The sequence below is a fragment of the Mytilus galloprovincialis genome, chromosome 4 (assembly GCF_965363235.1).
Source record: "Mytilus galloprovincialis chromosome 4, xbMytGall1.hap1.1, whole genome shotgun sequence".
Taxonomy (NCBI): domain Eukaryota; kingdom Metazoa; phylum Mollusca; class Bivalvia; order Mytilida; family Mytilidae; genus Mytilus; species Mytilus galloprovincialis.
The window spans coordinates 56,204,793-56,220,837 of NC_134841.1; the positions used below are offsets into that span (position 1 = coordinate 56,204,793).

Here is a 16,045-nt window from a genome sequence, read left to right on the forward strand (position 1 = left end):
CATTCATGAGATAAATTTTCTATGTTAAACGTATATATTCAAATTATTTTTTTAGACAACACAAAAAATTATAAATTTATTGTTAATTAATGCATTTTCGGACTGATAAGGTGAACAAATTAAAGTAAAATAATCTGTAAAGACAATATGTTGGTGTACTCTTATTGACCTTTTACTGTCTCTGCTATGACTAGGTTTATACGATGTGTGTATTCACGAGGGCCCTCATGGGGTTTTTGATTATGTGATTACTTGGCCGTTTTTTTAATGATTATTTGATTATTAAGCCAAATATTTCATGATTATTTGATTACCTAGGACTGTATTTTTAGTTTATGATTATTTGATTACTAAAGATAAGCAAATATTTAATGATTATGTGATTATATTGGCAAAAAAATGGTGATTATGTGATTACTAGGACCCCCCCATGAGGGGCCTCATTCACGGTTCTGTGGCAATACTTGTAGATGGCTTGTTGAAAGGTAAATTGTTATTTGCACTTCGGTATTTAACCACGCCTCTAGGGCACACCTTGCCAGGTGTGACTGTCTATTCGGATCAGTGGATTATAAAACAAGGGAGCATTTAATACACACATTTAAAATACATATTCAAAATGGTGACAAACGAAAATAGATCGCCGTGGAATTATTTAATTATATTTAGTGCTATTATCTATTTTAATTCAAATGAATTAATTTACTAAGAAATTAAAAAAAAATCGGTTAAAGACGGGAAACTTAAATCATGTGTCAGAATGAAATGATATACACCTCTTGTCCTTGATTTATGTCTCATAAAAAATTTGTAAGGGTTCCGAGGAACCCAGTGTCTCGCCTACTTTTGCTGTTAATCGCAGACTCAATAAAAATTTCCCTCTCTGTACTGTCTTTTGATTGAAAGAAGCTTCCAAGCTTGGTAAAAAATCCAGGATAGTTTATGAATCTAATAAATGTTTTATAAACTTTAACTGCAGACTGTATGTAATGTTAACTCAGAGACATATAATGTATTATATGTCTCTGGTTAACTGGAAGAAAAACTAAGTCCATTTATAAATAAAAATACGGAAAAAGTGAATTTTTTTTTTACAAAATTTACTTCTGAATAATATCTTATGATCAGAAACAAGCTTCTGTTCAAGTTTGGTACAAATCAAGGATAGTTTATGAAAGTTATTAAAATTTTTAAAACTTTAACCACAGAGTGAATGTAATGTTTCCTCGCAGAAAAACTAAGTCCATTTATAAGTAAAATACAGAAAAGTGGAAATTTATTTTTGCAAAATTTTCTTCTTGATACTATCTTATGATCATAAACAAGCTTCTGTCCAAGTTTGGTACAAATCAAGGATAGTTTATGAAAGTTATTAAAATTTTAAAAACTTTAACCACAGAGTGAATGTATGTTTCCTCGCAGAAAAACTAAGTCCATTTATAAGTAAAATACGGAAAAAATGGAATTTTATTTTTACAAAATTTACTTCTGGATACTTTCTTATGATCATAAACAAGCTTCTGCCCAAGTTTGGTAGAAATTCAGTATAGTTTAAGAAAGTTATTAAAATTTCAAAAACTTTAACCACAGAGTGAATATTTGTGGACGCCGCCGACGCCGACGACGACGACGACGGAATGTAGGATCGTTTAGTCTCGCTTTTTCGACTAAAGTCGAAGGCTCGACAAAAAGGGGAACATAGAAATTGGAAATAGCTTTACCGAAGCATTTTGATTGTCTATATTAGGCAAAAAAGTGTACGAGAACACTTACATGTAGACTTTTGAAACCCATGTATTAATTAATATTTGAAACCCATGTATTAATTAATATTTGAAACCAATGTATTAATTAATATTTGAAACTATCTGAAGATAACTCTACCGAAGCGGAATATAATATGTACGAATAAAGAAAAAATACTTTTTTTTTAAATCTTTGCAGATTTATGATTAATTATTGTTATCTATTGTTCATTTAATTACTTAATTAGTACCTAAAATGTGTCTAACGCTTGGCATTAAATCTCGGTGTGGTAGGAAACGATTATTACATATAGATTATATTATTTGGATGAGGATTTGAGCTAGCCTATAAAAACACATTAATTAGTTAACATACATTCGAGACCAAAGGATATTAACTTTGATAATTCAATTAACTTTTACTCACATATTTTTCTCTTATGATTTGTGCGTGCTTGTTTCTATAGGACTGTGTATATATGGTCCGAAAACTTATCATAAAATCATAACTAAAAATGTCTTGTTCGGAGAATGATAACTACTAACCGTGGTTCCAGTCCGTCAAGAGAGGCAAATTCTGACTGTCGAGTATGGTCAATTTGGGTACGCACTAGAGCCAGAGAATGCCGAAGAAGAGCTCCATGAAATGGAAACTGCAGAAAGTTCCCGAAATCAAGATATCCTTAGCAACCCTCACCAGTTTAACACAGATTGGTGTTCGAGCACTAAATGCATAGTTATGCCGTTAATGACGGAATGTCTTTGTTGCCACAAATTTACTCTCTTTGATGGTAATATCGAGTACTAAATGCATAGTTATGCCGTTAATGACGGAATGTCTTTGTTGCCACGAATTTACTCTCTTTGATGGTAATATTGAATTGGGGGAATGGATTAGTGACAATATCATTTCAGAACAGTTTGTCTGAACCCGGTTGTTCTTGAAACCAGCTATATAAGTACAAATTAAGCGCCATAGAGGGAGAGCTCCAGACGTACTAACTCACAGCCAAAGCCGACTAATGGCTCATCGTCAGTTTGTTTGTTGGGTCAGAAAAGGGCAACCATTTGACAAGAGAAACAGAGTGACTATTCCAGCTTGTGTTGTTAACATTATTAGGGAAGCATTTCCGTCACAAGATGGTGTTTATGAAGGCTTCAGAGAATGTGAAAGTGACACGTCAGACTCGGAATAGTTGTAAAATAGACATATGCTAGATTTGAGGCTCAAAATATTCTTTTGTATATGTATAGATAAAACATATATGTCTGTTTTAATTCTTTCATGTTCACATTTAGTTGAATTATACAATATACTTTTTCTATTGTTCACTGTTGAAGGCCATACCGTGACTTGAATAGCTGCTTAAGTCCACTTCATTTGGGTACGTGTCTCCCAAGAAAACAAACCACAACTTCTTATTTAATCAAATGATTTATCTTTTTGCGAAAGTTTGGTATGCAAAAGTACAAAGTTATAAATGGGTGTCTTGCAATATCGAAGTGATAATCTATTTGTCAGATCTCTTATATCTTTTGACGAAATCAAACCATCATGGTATATTCTGCAGTTGTATAGACCGAAGTGTACTAAATGATATTCATATTATACATGTTAAATGAATGAACAAATATTAAACCTGTCTTATAGTTTTCAACCATTGTCTGCTCAACGAATTTAATGTCATCTTTCCCTATTTTTGAAGGTAATGATAAGTCTGTTCAACTGGCAAGACTACCCCTAAAGTGGACAAGCAGTTTATTCTTTAAATTGCTGTCAATGAATATCAAGATTGAAGAAAGAAAATAAATCCCGAAATTGATTTGAAACTTTAATACTCAATAGTTTTCCTAGAAAATATTCACATCCCTTGGGGATTATTAGTGTACGTCCAGTTGCATATATATTACATGAATGTCGGAACAATTGTGATGATGACGAGTTTCTTCCTTTATTCGAGAACAATCTAATTGATATATAAATCTGTGATTTTACTATGTTCATAACTTCGATGAACTAAAGCAAGTTATATATATCGACCTGTATTCAATCAAATTGGGTCTCTTCTTCTTCTTCTTCTTTTGGTATACAATAGTCTATCGAATTCGTTGATTACATACTGTTGGCATACGTGGACTAGTCTATTTACAAAACTTTTACCCCAATTTACACGTATGTTTCTTTCTTATGTTCAATGTATACATGTATATATTTTAAATTGCGCTATAGTTCTGTAACTTTCTATCCAGGCGTATAAACGAATCGTCGACAAGTGCGTACATTTTTTAAATCAATATTTCTGGTATGTTCCAATCTGTCCTTTACTATTGACAACGAGTATATATTACATTTTCCCAAATTAACCCTTGGAAAAAATATGTAAATAGATTTCTATTTTTTTTTTGGGGTATTATATACATTTTTATAAATAATATTCTTTACACTAGAAATGTTATTTATAAACAAGCGTATGAGTTAAGTAATGACTAGTATATTATATCACTTTCGGACACGCAAGACAGAGATGTATATGATACACCTGATAGTTCAAAATGGAAAGTTATAAGTTATCGGCCGTGTACACTGATCAATACCTACAGAAGTGAAACGATGCATGAACTTGCAAGCCCGACAGGAAGTCACCTCACACCCCTCACAATACCTTTGGGAGTAATACCTTTAGCCATGCTGGTGATCAGATGAGGGAAGATACGAATTTATTTGAATAAAGTTTATTACTTTATAGAATTATGAACGAATTAGATTTTCGAAAACAATTTTCACGGAACAATTATTTAAGATTTGAACTTTGACTTTTTAACTAATTCCAATATTAACAGTTTAAAAAAAACCAGATTATGGTTATTTAAAAAAAAATTAGAACATTTTCCGTATCAAGTTAGTTAGTCAGATAAAACAACCATACGATTGACAAGATATCGACACGCAATTACGACTACATCGGTTACTGTAGTTTTGGTTCTTTGTGGTTTACAAACATATTGTGATTTTTAATCGTAGAAGATGACAAAATGGCGGTACGCAGAGAATTGATACTCAAAATTTAAAATCGATGGTTATCTCTTATCTAGCGGAATAAAACTTTAATATCTATAAATTTGAGAATTTTTATACAGAATGGACATAATATCAATTTTTGATTTTTTTGCGAAGTTTCCCTTTAAGACATTAAGAATTCTAATATAAATATGTTCTGTCTAATTCAGCATTTCTATTTGGTAATTAAAAGGTCAGAGGTTTGATACATAAGTTAAATTTAGAATATTAAGTAATAGGCTAAAGGGTCAGTTAATTTTATTATAGAGTTTAATAGTTTGATAGTTTCAGGGACCACTTTGAGAATAGCATTTGTCATATAAACATCTATTGCTGGAATTTAATATTATTGTGAATCTGTCTTATATGAAATATGTCGTATGTTTAATAAACAGTTATAATTATATAATGGAGTACCTTTATAAATATGTGAGTTAGCTATAGTGAACCCCGTCTCATAGCTTCTTAGTAATGGTAGAAAAACCGTTGCTATAAATACACTACAGTAAAGTTATAATTCTGGCCGTATCAGTTTTATTCTTGCTTTGCAAGTTTTATGGTACACCTAAACGTTTTTTTTATTATGATGCATATGGTAAGCTATTATATACCCTATGTGTGATCATAAAAAAAAAAAAAAAAAATCCTCTGTTTTTCTCTGAACCTATACACCTCAAACATTTGAACACTTTATAATTCTAAACCTCAGTTTTGTATTAGAAATGAGTAAGAAGAATTATCCAGGAGAAATACTGTAGAAACAAATCTCATTCACTATACAACAATGAATATTTAAATTATTTTCCCTTATATGTTGCCTGTATTACCTGTGAAATTGTGCAAATAAAGTTGTTATATTTTGGCGCAAATGAAATATAACCTTGTGGCGCAAATGAAAGATTGGATTTCTAAAAAATTGGTGCAAATGCAATGCGCCCCTTGGATGGATAGTTTTTTCATTGGCACTCGTACCACATCTTCTTTTTTCTTAAAGTACAGCAAAGACTAATTTTTTCTTTACATATTTTGACCTATCTAATATTTTGGCTATATATACAAATATAAATATACCTATAATGGATATTATTTACATTGTTTACACAAGAAAAGTTTGCATTTTAATTGCTTTTAACCAACAAAGGATATTTGTTTTACATATATCAAATTAGTGGACAAATATATGCCTTAAATACTGTGAATTCATTTATTTTCTTAGGTCCTAAATTTTCATGGATTCAGGATATTTGTATTTTCATGGATATTTGATTCTGCTTTTGAAAAAGTCTGAAAAAGCTTATAGAAAATTTAAAATTCATTTAAACATTTAAATTTGAGGTTCATAAAAATCCACAAAAAATAGGTACTAATAGTGAATCTACAAATACAGAAGTCATTATATTAAAAAAAAACTTAATTAAATTTATCCAAATTCTGATGACCATATGATTAAAAGTCCTATCAATATCTCCTTATCAAATCAATGATCAAATCACATTTAAAATCACTTACCACACAGTAAAAGTAATGGTCACAAGTCAGGTCCTAGGGCAAGTCTACTGTGTCCATTATTTATTATGAAACCTTATGTATATTATCAGTTTACTTATTCAATGGGATTATGAAAAGTTTTATTTTCCGTAATAATTCAACCATAAATAGATATACACACAAGGGCTACTATTTCTCTGCAGAGACATGTATTGTATTTGTCTCTGCACTAAACTGTGGTTCTACGAAAGATGAAAAAAATAGTTTTATAAAAAGTCATGACACTCTGACATGTAGCAGGATCCCATTACAGGGAAAGTGAAATTCAAGATATACTACAATATATTATTATCTAATATAGGTTGCTCATTTACGCCACTAAAATAATGACAAGAATAAACTGGTGACATTTAAAAAGGTAGTCCAGAGACATATATACATATGTGTATATATGTCTCAAGGTAGTCCTGATTTTTTTTTTTTAAAGAATTTCGAATATTCTAATATCCAGTATGACAGCCAGGACACAATTTTCTCTAAAACATAATTATATTACAAATTGAGGCTTTTGATTTAATAATTTCTTCATTAATTTTCACATTATTTTTAGTGAATTACTCAATATTTACCGCAATAATGAGCAATGTCCTTTTTGAGAGAAAAATCACTTTTAACACAATGAATGATAAAAATTTTAACCTAAAAATAATCTGAAAATTGACAAGGAAGTATTTTGATGTTAGTTATACATTTTTTTCTTTAACAAAAGGACAATTGTAACAATGAATTAAAGTCACCATCTGGTATAAACAATTCTAAAGTGCTGTATTTGATGAACATTATAATCTATATAAAAATATATCTGGTTTGGATTTATAATCTTAAATGATTCTTATAGATTCTTTTATTGAAATATTTAAACTGCATGAATAACCTCAACTTATTCAAGCTCATGTATGAAATATTTGCCACTTAATGCTCAAAAGACAAGGACCAATCAATTAAACATGATTTTTACAATTGAAGATTTGAAACATTTTGCTCTTTTTACTGAAGAATTACTTAATTTCATTTAATGGCCATTTATTATGATTGTTTGAAGTTCTATTAGATATGAATATAGATTATAAGTAGATATAATTTTGACATTCCAACTTCTTAGTGTCTGATTGTGTTTGGAGTGGGTGCTTGTCAACAAACTTAATCCTGACAAAGTGGCAATGTTTATACAGGTAGACACTATTTATGATTTAAGATATACTATAGTAGTAAACTAAACTATGAAGGTTTATAATGGAAAATACTTGTAGAAAACATTGATTCTCGCTTCATTCATTAAATAGTTTTTTATATGCTTAATTGATAATTATGTTTTTACAGACCTGAAATATTTTTTAGACATGATAAATGTAGTTATATAGTTTTACATAATGGAAATGTTTTAGAGACATGATAAATATATAGTTATAATTTATATTGATTTCTATAGTCTCTCATAATTCTTTATAGAATGGCACTTGTATTTTAATTTATAAAATTACTGTTTTATTCAATGTATATTATGATGATTATATTATATGTGGTGAGACTCTAATAAAATATTGAATCTGAATCTTCATTAGTATGTGAAATGAGAGTTCTATTTATAGCTTTTCTGACTCTTTGACATTATTGTTTCGGGTTAATTTTATTTTAGAAATTATTAAACTCAATAGAACTATTTTCAGGTTGTAAGCCAAACCCTAATGAACCAAGCTTGTTAAAGAAGAATAGCAACATAAAACAAAGATCTGACCTATTCTTTTGTCATACAATATTTTTTTAAAGAAGGTTGTCTTAAGAAAACTGTTTTAACTTATTAAGCAAGCCAGTTTAGGAAAATCAATAGAAGATTCTAGTTCTAAACAGAATGTTCCATCCATTTCAATAAAAGAGACACAGATATCACCAATAAGGCTCTTAAAATGATTAATAGAAACTTAAGATGTTTTAAGAGATTTGTTTCATTAACTTATGACTAGAAAGTTTAAGTTGAAATTGCAAAATCATAATAAGAGGCACATTTTCATATCAATCAAAACAGCAATTTGAACTAGTCAGGTGAAACTTTACTAAAATAGGAAAGAAAAAAGGACAAATAATCCAGCAACATCCAAGCCTTCCCAGAGAAATCAACTTCATCTGCCCATGGGATAAATGGTAAAATGGATCATAAGAGATAAATAAGATAGCAAAATAATTGACATATAAAGGAGACAAAAATTAAAAATTACAGTAATATGTAAAATTTGTCTATTTCCATGGAAACCAGTATTGGTGAATTTAATTTCAACCATTTGTGTTGTTTGATCACAGAAAATCATCAATTAATCCTCACACTTATGCAATTTATATTCAAGTAGTTCTCTCTTTAAATGATTACGTAATGCAAACAAACCTTCAGTTTTAATTAATGAATGAATGGCACAGCTTCAAGTTTAACTAAACAACTCTCCTATTTCCTATAGAATCAACATATCTGATATATGGACAAAATAACTTGTTGCTTCCAAATTTATTTAACCACAACAGACTAAATAACCAGGTAAATTATCTCCCCTTGATGATGTCAATAAAATTCCAATATATATAAAACTTCAGTAATTAATTTTTAAATATCCATGACTGCTATGTGTAATAATGCTTTTAACCTTACCCATCCTGTGTTAAATCCTCATCTTTCCTTTCGTCTTTTCCTGTGAAGCAGAAATCACAAGTTGATCAATAAACAATCACATATTCCTGTGTATTTGTGTTTAAGAATTCATTAAGATATGATAAGAGTAAATTGTTCCATGTCGTTCATGTTGTCACAGGTAAAATACTTAATTCCATAGAATAAAACATTGGTTCGATCTAGATCTATAGTTCCAGATCAATACTTGTATATTGAGAGCAGTGACCCATGAGAGTAAACCATAGGCATTAGAACATATAACAGTAGTCGTCTACATCGATGTGCACTTAACCTTAAAAATATGCTTGGACATTTCAGTGAGATAGTCTTTAAATACCGTTTCATACAACAATGAAAGTTTTTCATAACAATCCTGTAATTTTCGATTTATTTATTCAAATTTTTCGATATTCAATATCACACACCAGAACAGATACTCTAAATAAGTAAAGGCATTTAATCAAATCATATACCTGTCAGTAATTTTAACCACGTCTTATAAATCATTTAATTTATTGAGAATAATTAAACTTTTTAAAAAGATTATATTTCATTGAATAATGTCAAGTAATTAAAGTAATAATAAGCCTTTATTCTTTTAAAATCAAATAAAAATATACACAATAGTCACCACTTTATACAAATAATATGCTGATTTATAATTTATGATCTGAGAAAACAAAATCTAAAATGAATGTTAAATCAAATTAAAACTGCATGAATAAAATATTGAGATTTTTCTGTGTAATTAAAAGCTAAGCTTTTTTTTCCCGACGTAGTCGGTATAGTTTCGGTTTGTGCCCTTTGAACTTAAGGACGCTTAACTATGGCAGCAGAATACGCATGCTCGAAAATCCTTTCTGTGATTGGACAAAATGCTGTCATGGTGGTTGATTTGGTTGTGTTTGAAAAAACGTCTCGTTAATTATATCGTGATGGAAAGAAAGTGAAAAACTATAAATATTTGACTAGATCTTACAAAGATTTATATTTTTATTAAAATAATTGTTTCTCCAATAGCTCTTTGCATCCGTGAGACCTTGACAGCTGTTTATTGGGGACAATTATATAATTTTTAATGTAAACTTTGTTGTACGAACGTACATGACTTTTTGAACGCACCTACGCATGTGAGATTTCCGCGGGGTTTTGGTGAATGTAAACAGAAAGATACGAGGACCTGTCACAGAATAAAATACCTGAACACAAACAGAGAAAACGTTATTTAAATGGTATCTTTGTGCTTCTGAAGGTTATTGAAATGATAGTTTTAAACATATACTCAAATTTAAATACGTCGGATATCTTTTTTAAAGATAGTTCTTGTTCTCCCTTTCTTTGGAATGATTATATTATAATTTTAGCTTTATTTTCTTAAAAAAATATTTGCTTTTAAAAATAGAAATGTGAACTGAATGGTGCTAAATGGACATACGATGGAAGTGAGATGGGGTATGACATTCCTTGACAAGGGATATTATATTATAAAAGTTTCTTCCAGATTTCATGACTGTTTGGTGCTAACATCGCTGGTTGGGATATAAGAACCATTGAATGAGTTTAGAATTAGAGACAAAGATAATTTTGACATTCAGTGTAAGTTTTGTTGAAGTATACCCCACATCTTCTTTTCATCACACCGTAGAATGATTCAGACAAACATTGCATTGTTCTAGTTTGACTCCCAAAAGGGAGTTGAACCCATTACAGTGCTTATCCAGTGACCTTTGGGGTATCACAATAGCAATGGCCAAAACAGTTTACCAAATTGCAGTTAGATTTCTTCTCCAACTAACTGATCGACTGGTAAGATATTTTAGCAGATTGCTCAAGTGAAATGTTATTAGTATGAAGTGAGTGCTGTGAAATCAACAGTAATACTTACAATCCACATCCAGTTACTTGATATCTTTGTCATTTGTTTCAAACACAAAAATGACTTATTATAGTATGAGTCACTGAATAAGAAGGTCTAATTTTGACATGGAAACTTCTATCATAAATAGATTTTATAAATAAATAGTTCAAACCATTGTTTTGTAGATTTATATTTTATAGCTTTGTCTTCTAAGACAAAGTTATTGTGTAATTATGATTCGTATAATATTTTCTATACAAATTACTGATCTGCTGGCATTAAAGGGAAATAATTTTTATTGAGTTATTGTACACTAAAAAATTAATCAATGATACCTGGCTTCTGATTTTGCCTACAATTTTTTTCAAAATTTTAATCATCTAAAAATAAATTTCATTGTTTCTTTTCAAAACATAGGATAAAAGTTTAATAATCATAAAAGTAATGTTACAAACAAATTAAATGAGGAAAGTTGATATTTGTCAGACAAAAATTGTGACAACATTTTGCTGATTTTCAGTAATGTAAATTATTTCCCTTTAATGGTAGCAGATAAGTAATTGCTTTAGAAAAAAAAATCCAAATTACAATTATGCACTAACTTGTTGTTGGAAAACAGAGCTATAAATTATAGACTTACAAAACAATGTTTTCAACTATTTATTTATAAAATCTATTTATGATAGAAGTTTCCATGTCAAAATTAGACCTTCTTATTCAGTGACTCATACTATAGTAAGTCATTTTTGTGTTTGAAACAAATGACAAAGATATCAACTAACTGGATCTGGATTGTAAGTATTACTTTTGATTTTACAGCACTCACTTCATACTAACAACATTTCACTTGAGCAATCTGCTAAAATATTTTACCAGTTGATCAGTTAGGGACGACATCAAAAGATCAATGTAAGATAAAAAACTTAATTCAAATAGTTTGGGGGTGGGGGGGTTGAACTGCTGCAAGATTTGGTTATCCGACATTGATTTTTACATATATCCATATGGGTCAATCAATTTTTCCCTAATTAAGTTAATAGGGGGGTAAGGGGGTCAGTGAAAAAACTATTTGAATTAAGTTTTTTATCCTTCATTGAACTTTTGATGTCGTCCCTTAGTTGGAGAAGAAATCTAACTTCAATTTGGTAAACTGTTTGAGCCATTGCTATTGTGATACCCCAAAGGTCACTGGATAAGCACAGTAATTGCTGAAACAAGTCATGCACAGGATAATTCTCAACAACTCACTGTATATAACCAGTTCAGCATGAATTTAACTCTTTCCTCCATAATGACGCCTTTTGACACCACCCACTTTACTCCATCATGACGTCTTTTGATGCCTGTGTAGTTAGTACCTCAGTTGAAACACTTTGACTACGAAATGTCTGCATCAGACTTAATAAAATTTGTATCCAATATGAAAAGGATATTTGTAAGAATATCTGACTTAACATTTTATGAAATATTTGTTTTTCGCAATGCTTTAATAATTCTTAAAAGCATAATTTTAGTATTTTATTAAAAAATCCTATGGGAACCAAGTATGCAATAAAAAAATCCATTGAGGAAAGGGTTCAGCAATATTAAATGAGACATTTTTAATTATGAATCAGGATGAAATATTGATTCAAATTATTAATAGAAGGCCTTTTATTCCACTGAGTTAGAAATACGAACAAAATCAGGACACAAACCGGTATATGTATACATGTAAAAGTCAAAACTAACTCCATGCAAAGGTTTTATCAATGTATAATATTTAATCTTTTAAAATATTATCTGCTTATTATTAAATGTCATTAACTTTACTGTGACTATTGTATATAATTATTTAATTAATTTTTACATGAAAGTTATCCTATTAGCTTGCTCCATTAAATTTGAATGTGTACATGTACACTGAACACCATTGCCAAAATATGATATAATAAGTACAAAACAATTTCACATAAGAGATATTGAATGGAATTAATCGTTTCATTGATAACATAATGATAACTTTCAAAAAAAGATATAAACCCTATGACATATAAAGTTTGTCATGGTTGTCAGAAAAAAAAATCATAATTTTCTTGTTTGATTTAGTCAGTTTTCCTATCAAAGGTCATGGTTTTCTCTGGGCACTCAGGTTTCCTCCACTTATAAAAACTGGCCTCCCATAATAGCCTAAATGTGGTGCTAAAAAGAGGCTTTTAACACCAAAAAACAATTATATCATGTTTGATTTGATGAACTTCTTAAAGAATGCATAATAAACCCTCTGATAACACATGTATATAACTTCACTGCATGCCAATGGTTTATTTATTTAGATGGTAAGTATATTTTCTACTTCAGTTGAGAAAATAGCAGAAAAGTTGGATGAGTCATTTAATCTTTATTTAATCCTAAATCCACTTTGGAAATCAACATGAAATCTTAACTGTGAACATTATGGTTAAAATAGCCTAACATTATGGCCTTCTACAACAATTATATTTGCCCTAACATGACCTCTAAAATAAAAGCTAAAGAAAATTGAATATAGATGTAGCTATTGGTTACTATATATAAAACCTGTAAGTTATCATAGAAACTTAAAACTAGAGGCTCTAAAGAGCCTGTGTCGCTCACCTTGGTCTATGTGAATATTAAACAATGGACACAGATGGATTCATGACAAAATTGTGTTTTGGTGATGGTGATGTGTTTGTAGATCTTACTTTACTAAACATTCTTGCTGCTTACAATTATCTCTATCTATAACATTACTTTCTGTGGAAAATGTTATTGAAAATCTTCAAATTTTAAGAAAATTGTTAAAAATTGACTATGAAGGGCAATAAATCCTTTGGGGGTCAATTGACTATTTTGGTCATACTGACTTATTTTTAGTTCTTACTTTGCTGTACATTATTGCTGTTTACAGTTTATCTCTATCTATAATAATATTCAAGATAATAACAAAAAAACAGCAAAATTTCCTCAAAATTACCAATTCAGGGGCAGCAACCTAACAACCGATTATCCGATTCATCTGAAAATTACAAGGCAGATAGATCTTGACCTGATAAACAATTTTACTTCCTGTCAGATTTGCTCTTTATGCTTTGGTTTTTGAGTTATAAGCCAAAAACTGCATTTTACCCCTATGTTCTATTTTTAGCCATGGCGGCCATCTTGGTTTGTTGGCCAAGTTACTGGACACATTTTTTTAACTAGATACCCCAATGATGATTATGACTAAGCTTGGTTAAATTTAGCCCAGTAGTTTCAGAGGAGAAGATTTTTGTAAAAGATTACTAAGATTTACGAAAAATGGTTAAAAATTGACTATAAAGGGCAATAACTCCTAAAGTGGTCAACTGACCATTTTGGTCATGCTGACTTATTTGTAGATCTTACTTTGCTGAACATTATTGCTGTTTACAGTTTATCTCTATCTATAATAATATTCAAGATAATAACCAAAAACAGCAAAATTTCCTTAAAATTACCATTTCAGGGGCAGCAACCCAACAACGGAATGTCCGATTCATCTGAAAATTTCAGGGCAGATATATCTTGACCTGATGAACAATTATAAGCCATGTCAGATTTGCTCTAAATGCTTTGGTTTTTGAGTTATAAGCCAAAAACTGCATTTTACCCCTATGTTCTATTTTTAGCCATGGCAGCCATCTTGGTTGGTTGGGCGGGGCACCGGACACATTTTTTAAACTAGATACCCCAATGATGATTATGGCCAAGTTTGGTTAAATTTGGCCCAGTAGTTTCAGAGGAGAAGATTTTTGTAAAAGTTAACACAGGACGAAGACGGACGACGCCGGACGACGACGCCGGACGCCAAATGATGAGAAAAGTTCACTTGGCCCTGTGGGCCAGGTGAGCTAAAAACTAGATGTGTCAAAGCAACACGAATGGCCCCGTCTCAAAAGTTGAAAAATCGGCAATTTCAATAACACATGTGGACACAAATATGATGGTAGTCTCACAAATCAAAAATCAGCTCAAAATCTGGAAGCGTATAGAAAAAAAGTCTGTATAACTGTGATTTTCAACAATTTTCAAAGTTGTAACCCTTAATTTTGGCAAAAATTAGCGGAGCGGAACGAAACTTAAACTTGATCTGTAATTGAGATCATCATGAGTAATTCACATACCAAAAAACAGTCCAATATCTGAACGCATATAGAAAAAAAGTCTGTATATATATCTGGGATTTTGAACAATTTTCAAGTAAACTTTGAAAATTGGCAAAAATTAGCGGAGCAGAATGAAACTTTAACTTGATCTGCATAGGCGGATCCAGGGGGGGCCCTGGGGGGTCCCAGGCCCCCCTTTTGTGGGAAAAATTTGGTTGATTATATAGGGAATCACTGAAGCATGACTGGAGAGGGTCCCTCCTTAGGTCAGTCAGCAGGCCCCCCCTTAGGAAAAGTTCTGGATCCACCACTGATCTGTAACTCATCTTGGTTAACTCACATGCCAAAAATCATCCAAATATCTGAAAGAGTTTAGAAAAAAGGTCCTTATAATTTTGATTTTCAACAATTTATCAAAGTCCAAAGCCCGTAATTTCAACAAAAATTAGCGGAGCGGAACAAAACTTAAACTTGATCTGTAACTCATCATGGTTCACTCACATACCAAAAATCAGCCCAATATCTGAAAGAGTTTAGAAAAAAGTCCATACAACTGTGATTTTCAACAATTTTCAAAGTTGTAAACCCTTAATTTTGACAAAAAACTAGCGGAGCGGAACGAAACTTAAACTTGATCTGTAATTGAGATCATCATGGTTAACTCACATGCCAAAAATCATCCCAATATCTGAAAGAGTTTAGAAAAAAAGTCCATATAACTGTGATTTTCAACAATTTTCAAAGTTGTAAACCCTCAATTTTGGCAAAAACTGGCGGAGCAGATTGAAACTTAAACTTGATCTGTAATTGAGATAGATCATCATGAGTAACTCACATACCAAAAAACAGCCAAATATCTGAACCCGTATAGAAAAAAAGTCTGTATATCTGTGATTTTCAACAATTTTCAAGTAAACTTTAAAAATTGGCAAAAACTAGCAGAGCAGAATGAAACTTTAACTTGATCTGTAACTCATCATGGTTAACTCACATGTCAAAAAAGATGCTCCGCAGGGCGCAGCTTTATACGACCGCAGAGGTTGAACCCTGAAC

At 30.7% G+C, this 16,045-nt stretch overlaps 1 protein-coding gene across 5 annotated transcripts in view; it reads right to left on the reverse strand.

Moving 5' to 3' along the window:
- LOC143072488 (uncharacterized) overlaps nucleotides 1-16,045 on the reverse strand; it is a 66,204-nt gene that overhangs the window by 31,142 nt on the left and 19,017 nt on the right. For all 5 annotated transcript variants that reach the window (XM_076247424.1, XM_076247427.1, XM_076247426.1 and 2 more), the window contains one exon: nucleotides 8,987-9,026. In XM_076247424.1, the coding sequence (XP_076103539.1) occupies nucleotides 8,987-9,026 (40 nt within the window). The remainder of the gene's footprint in view (nucleotides 1-8,986; nucleotides 9,027-16,045) is intronic.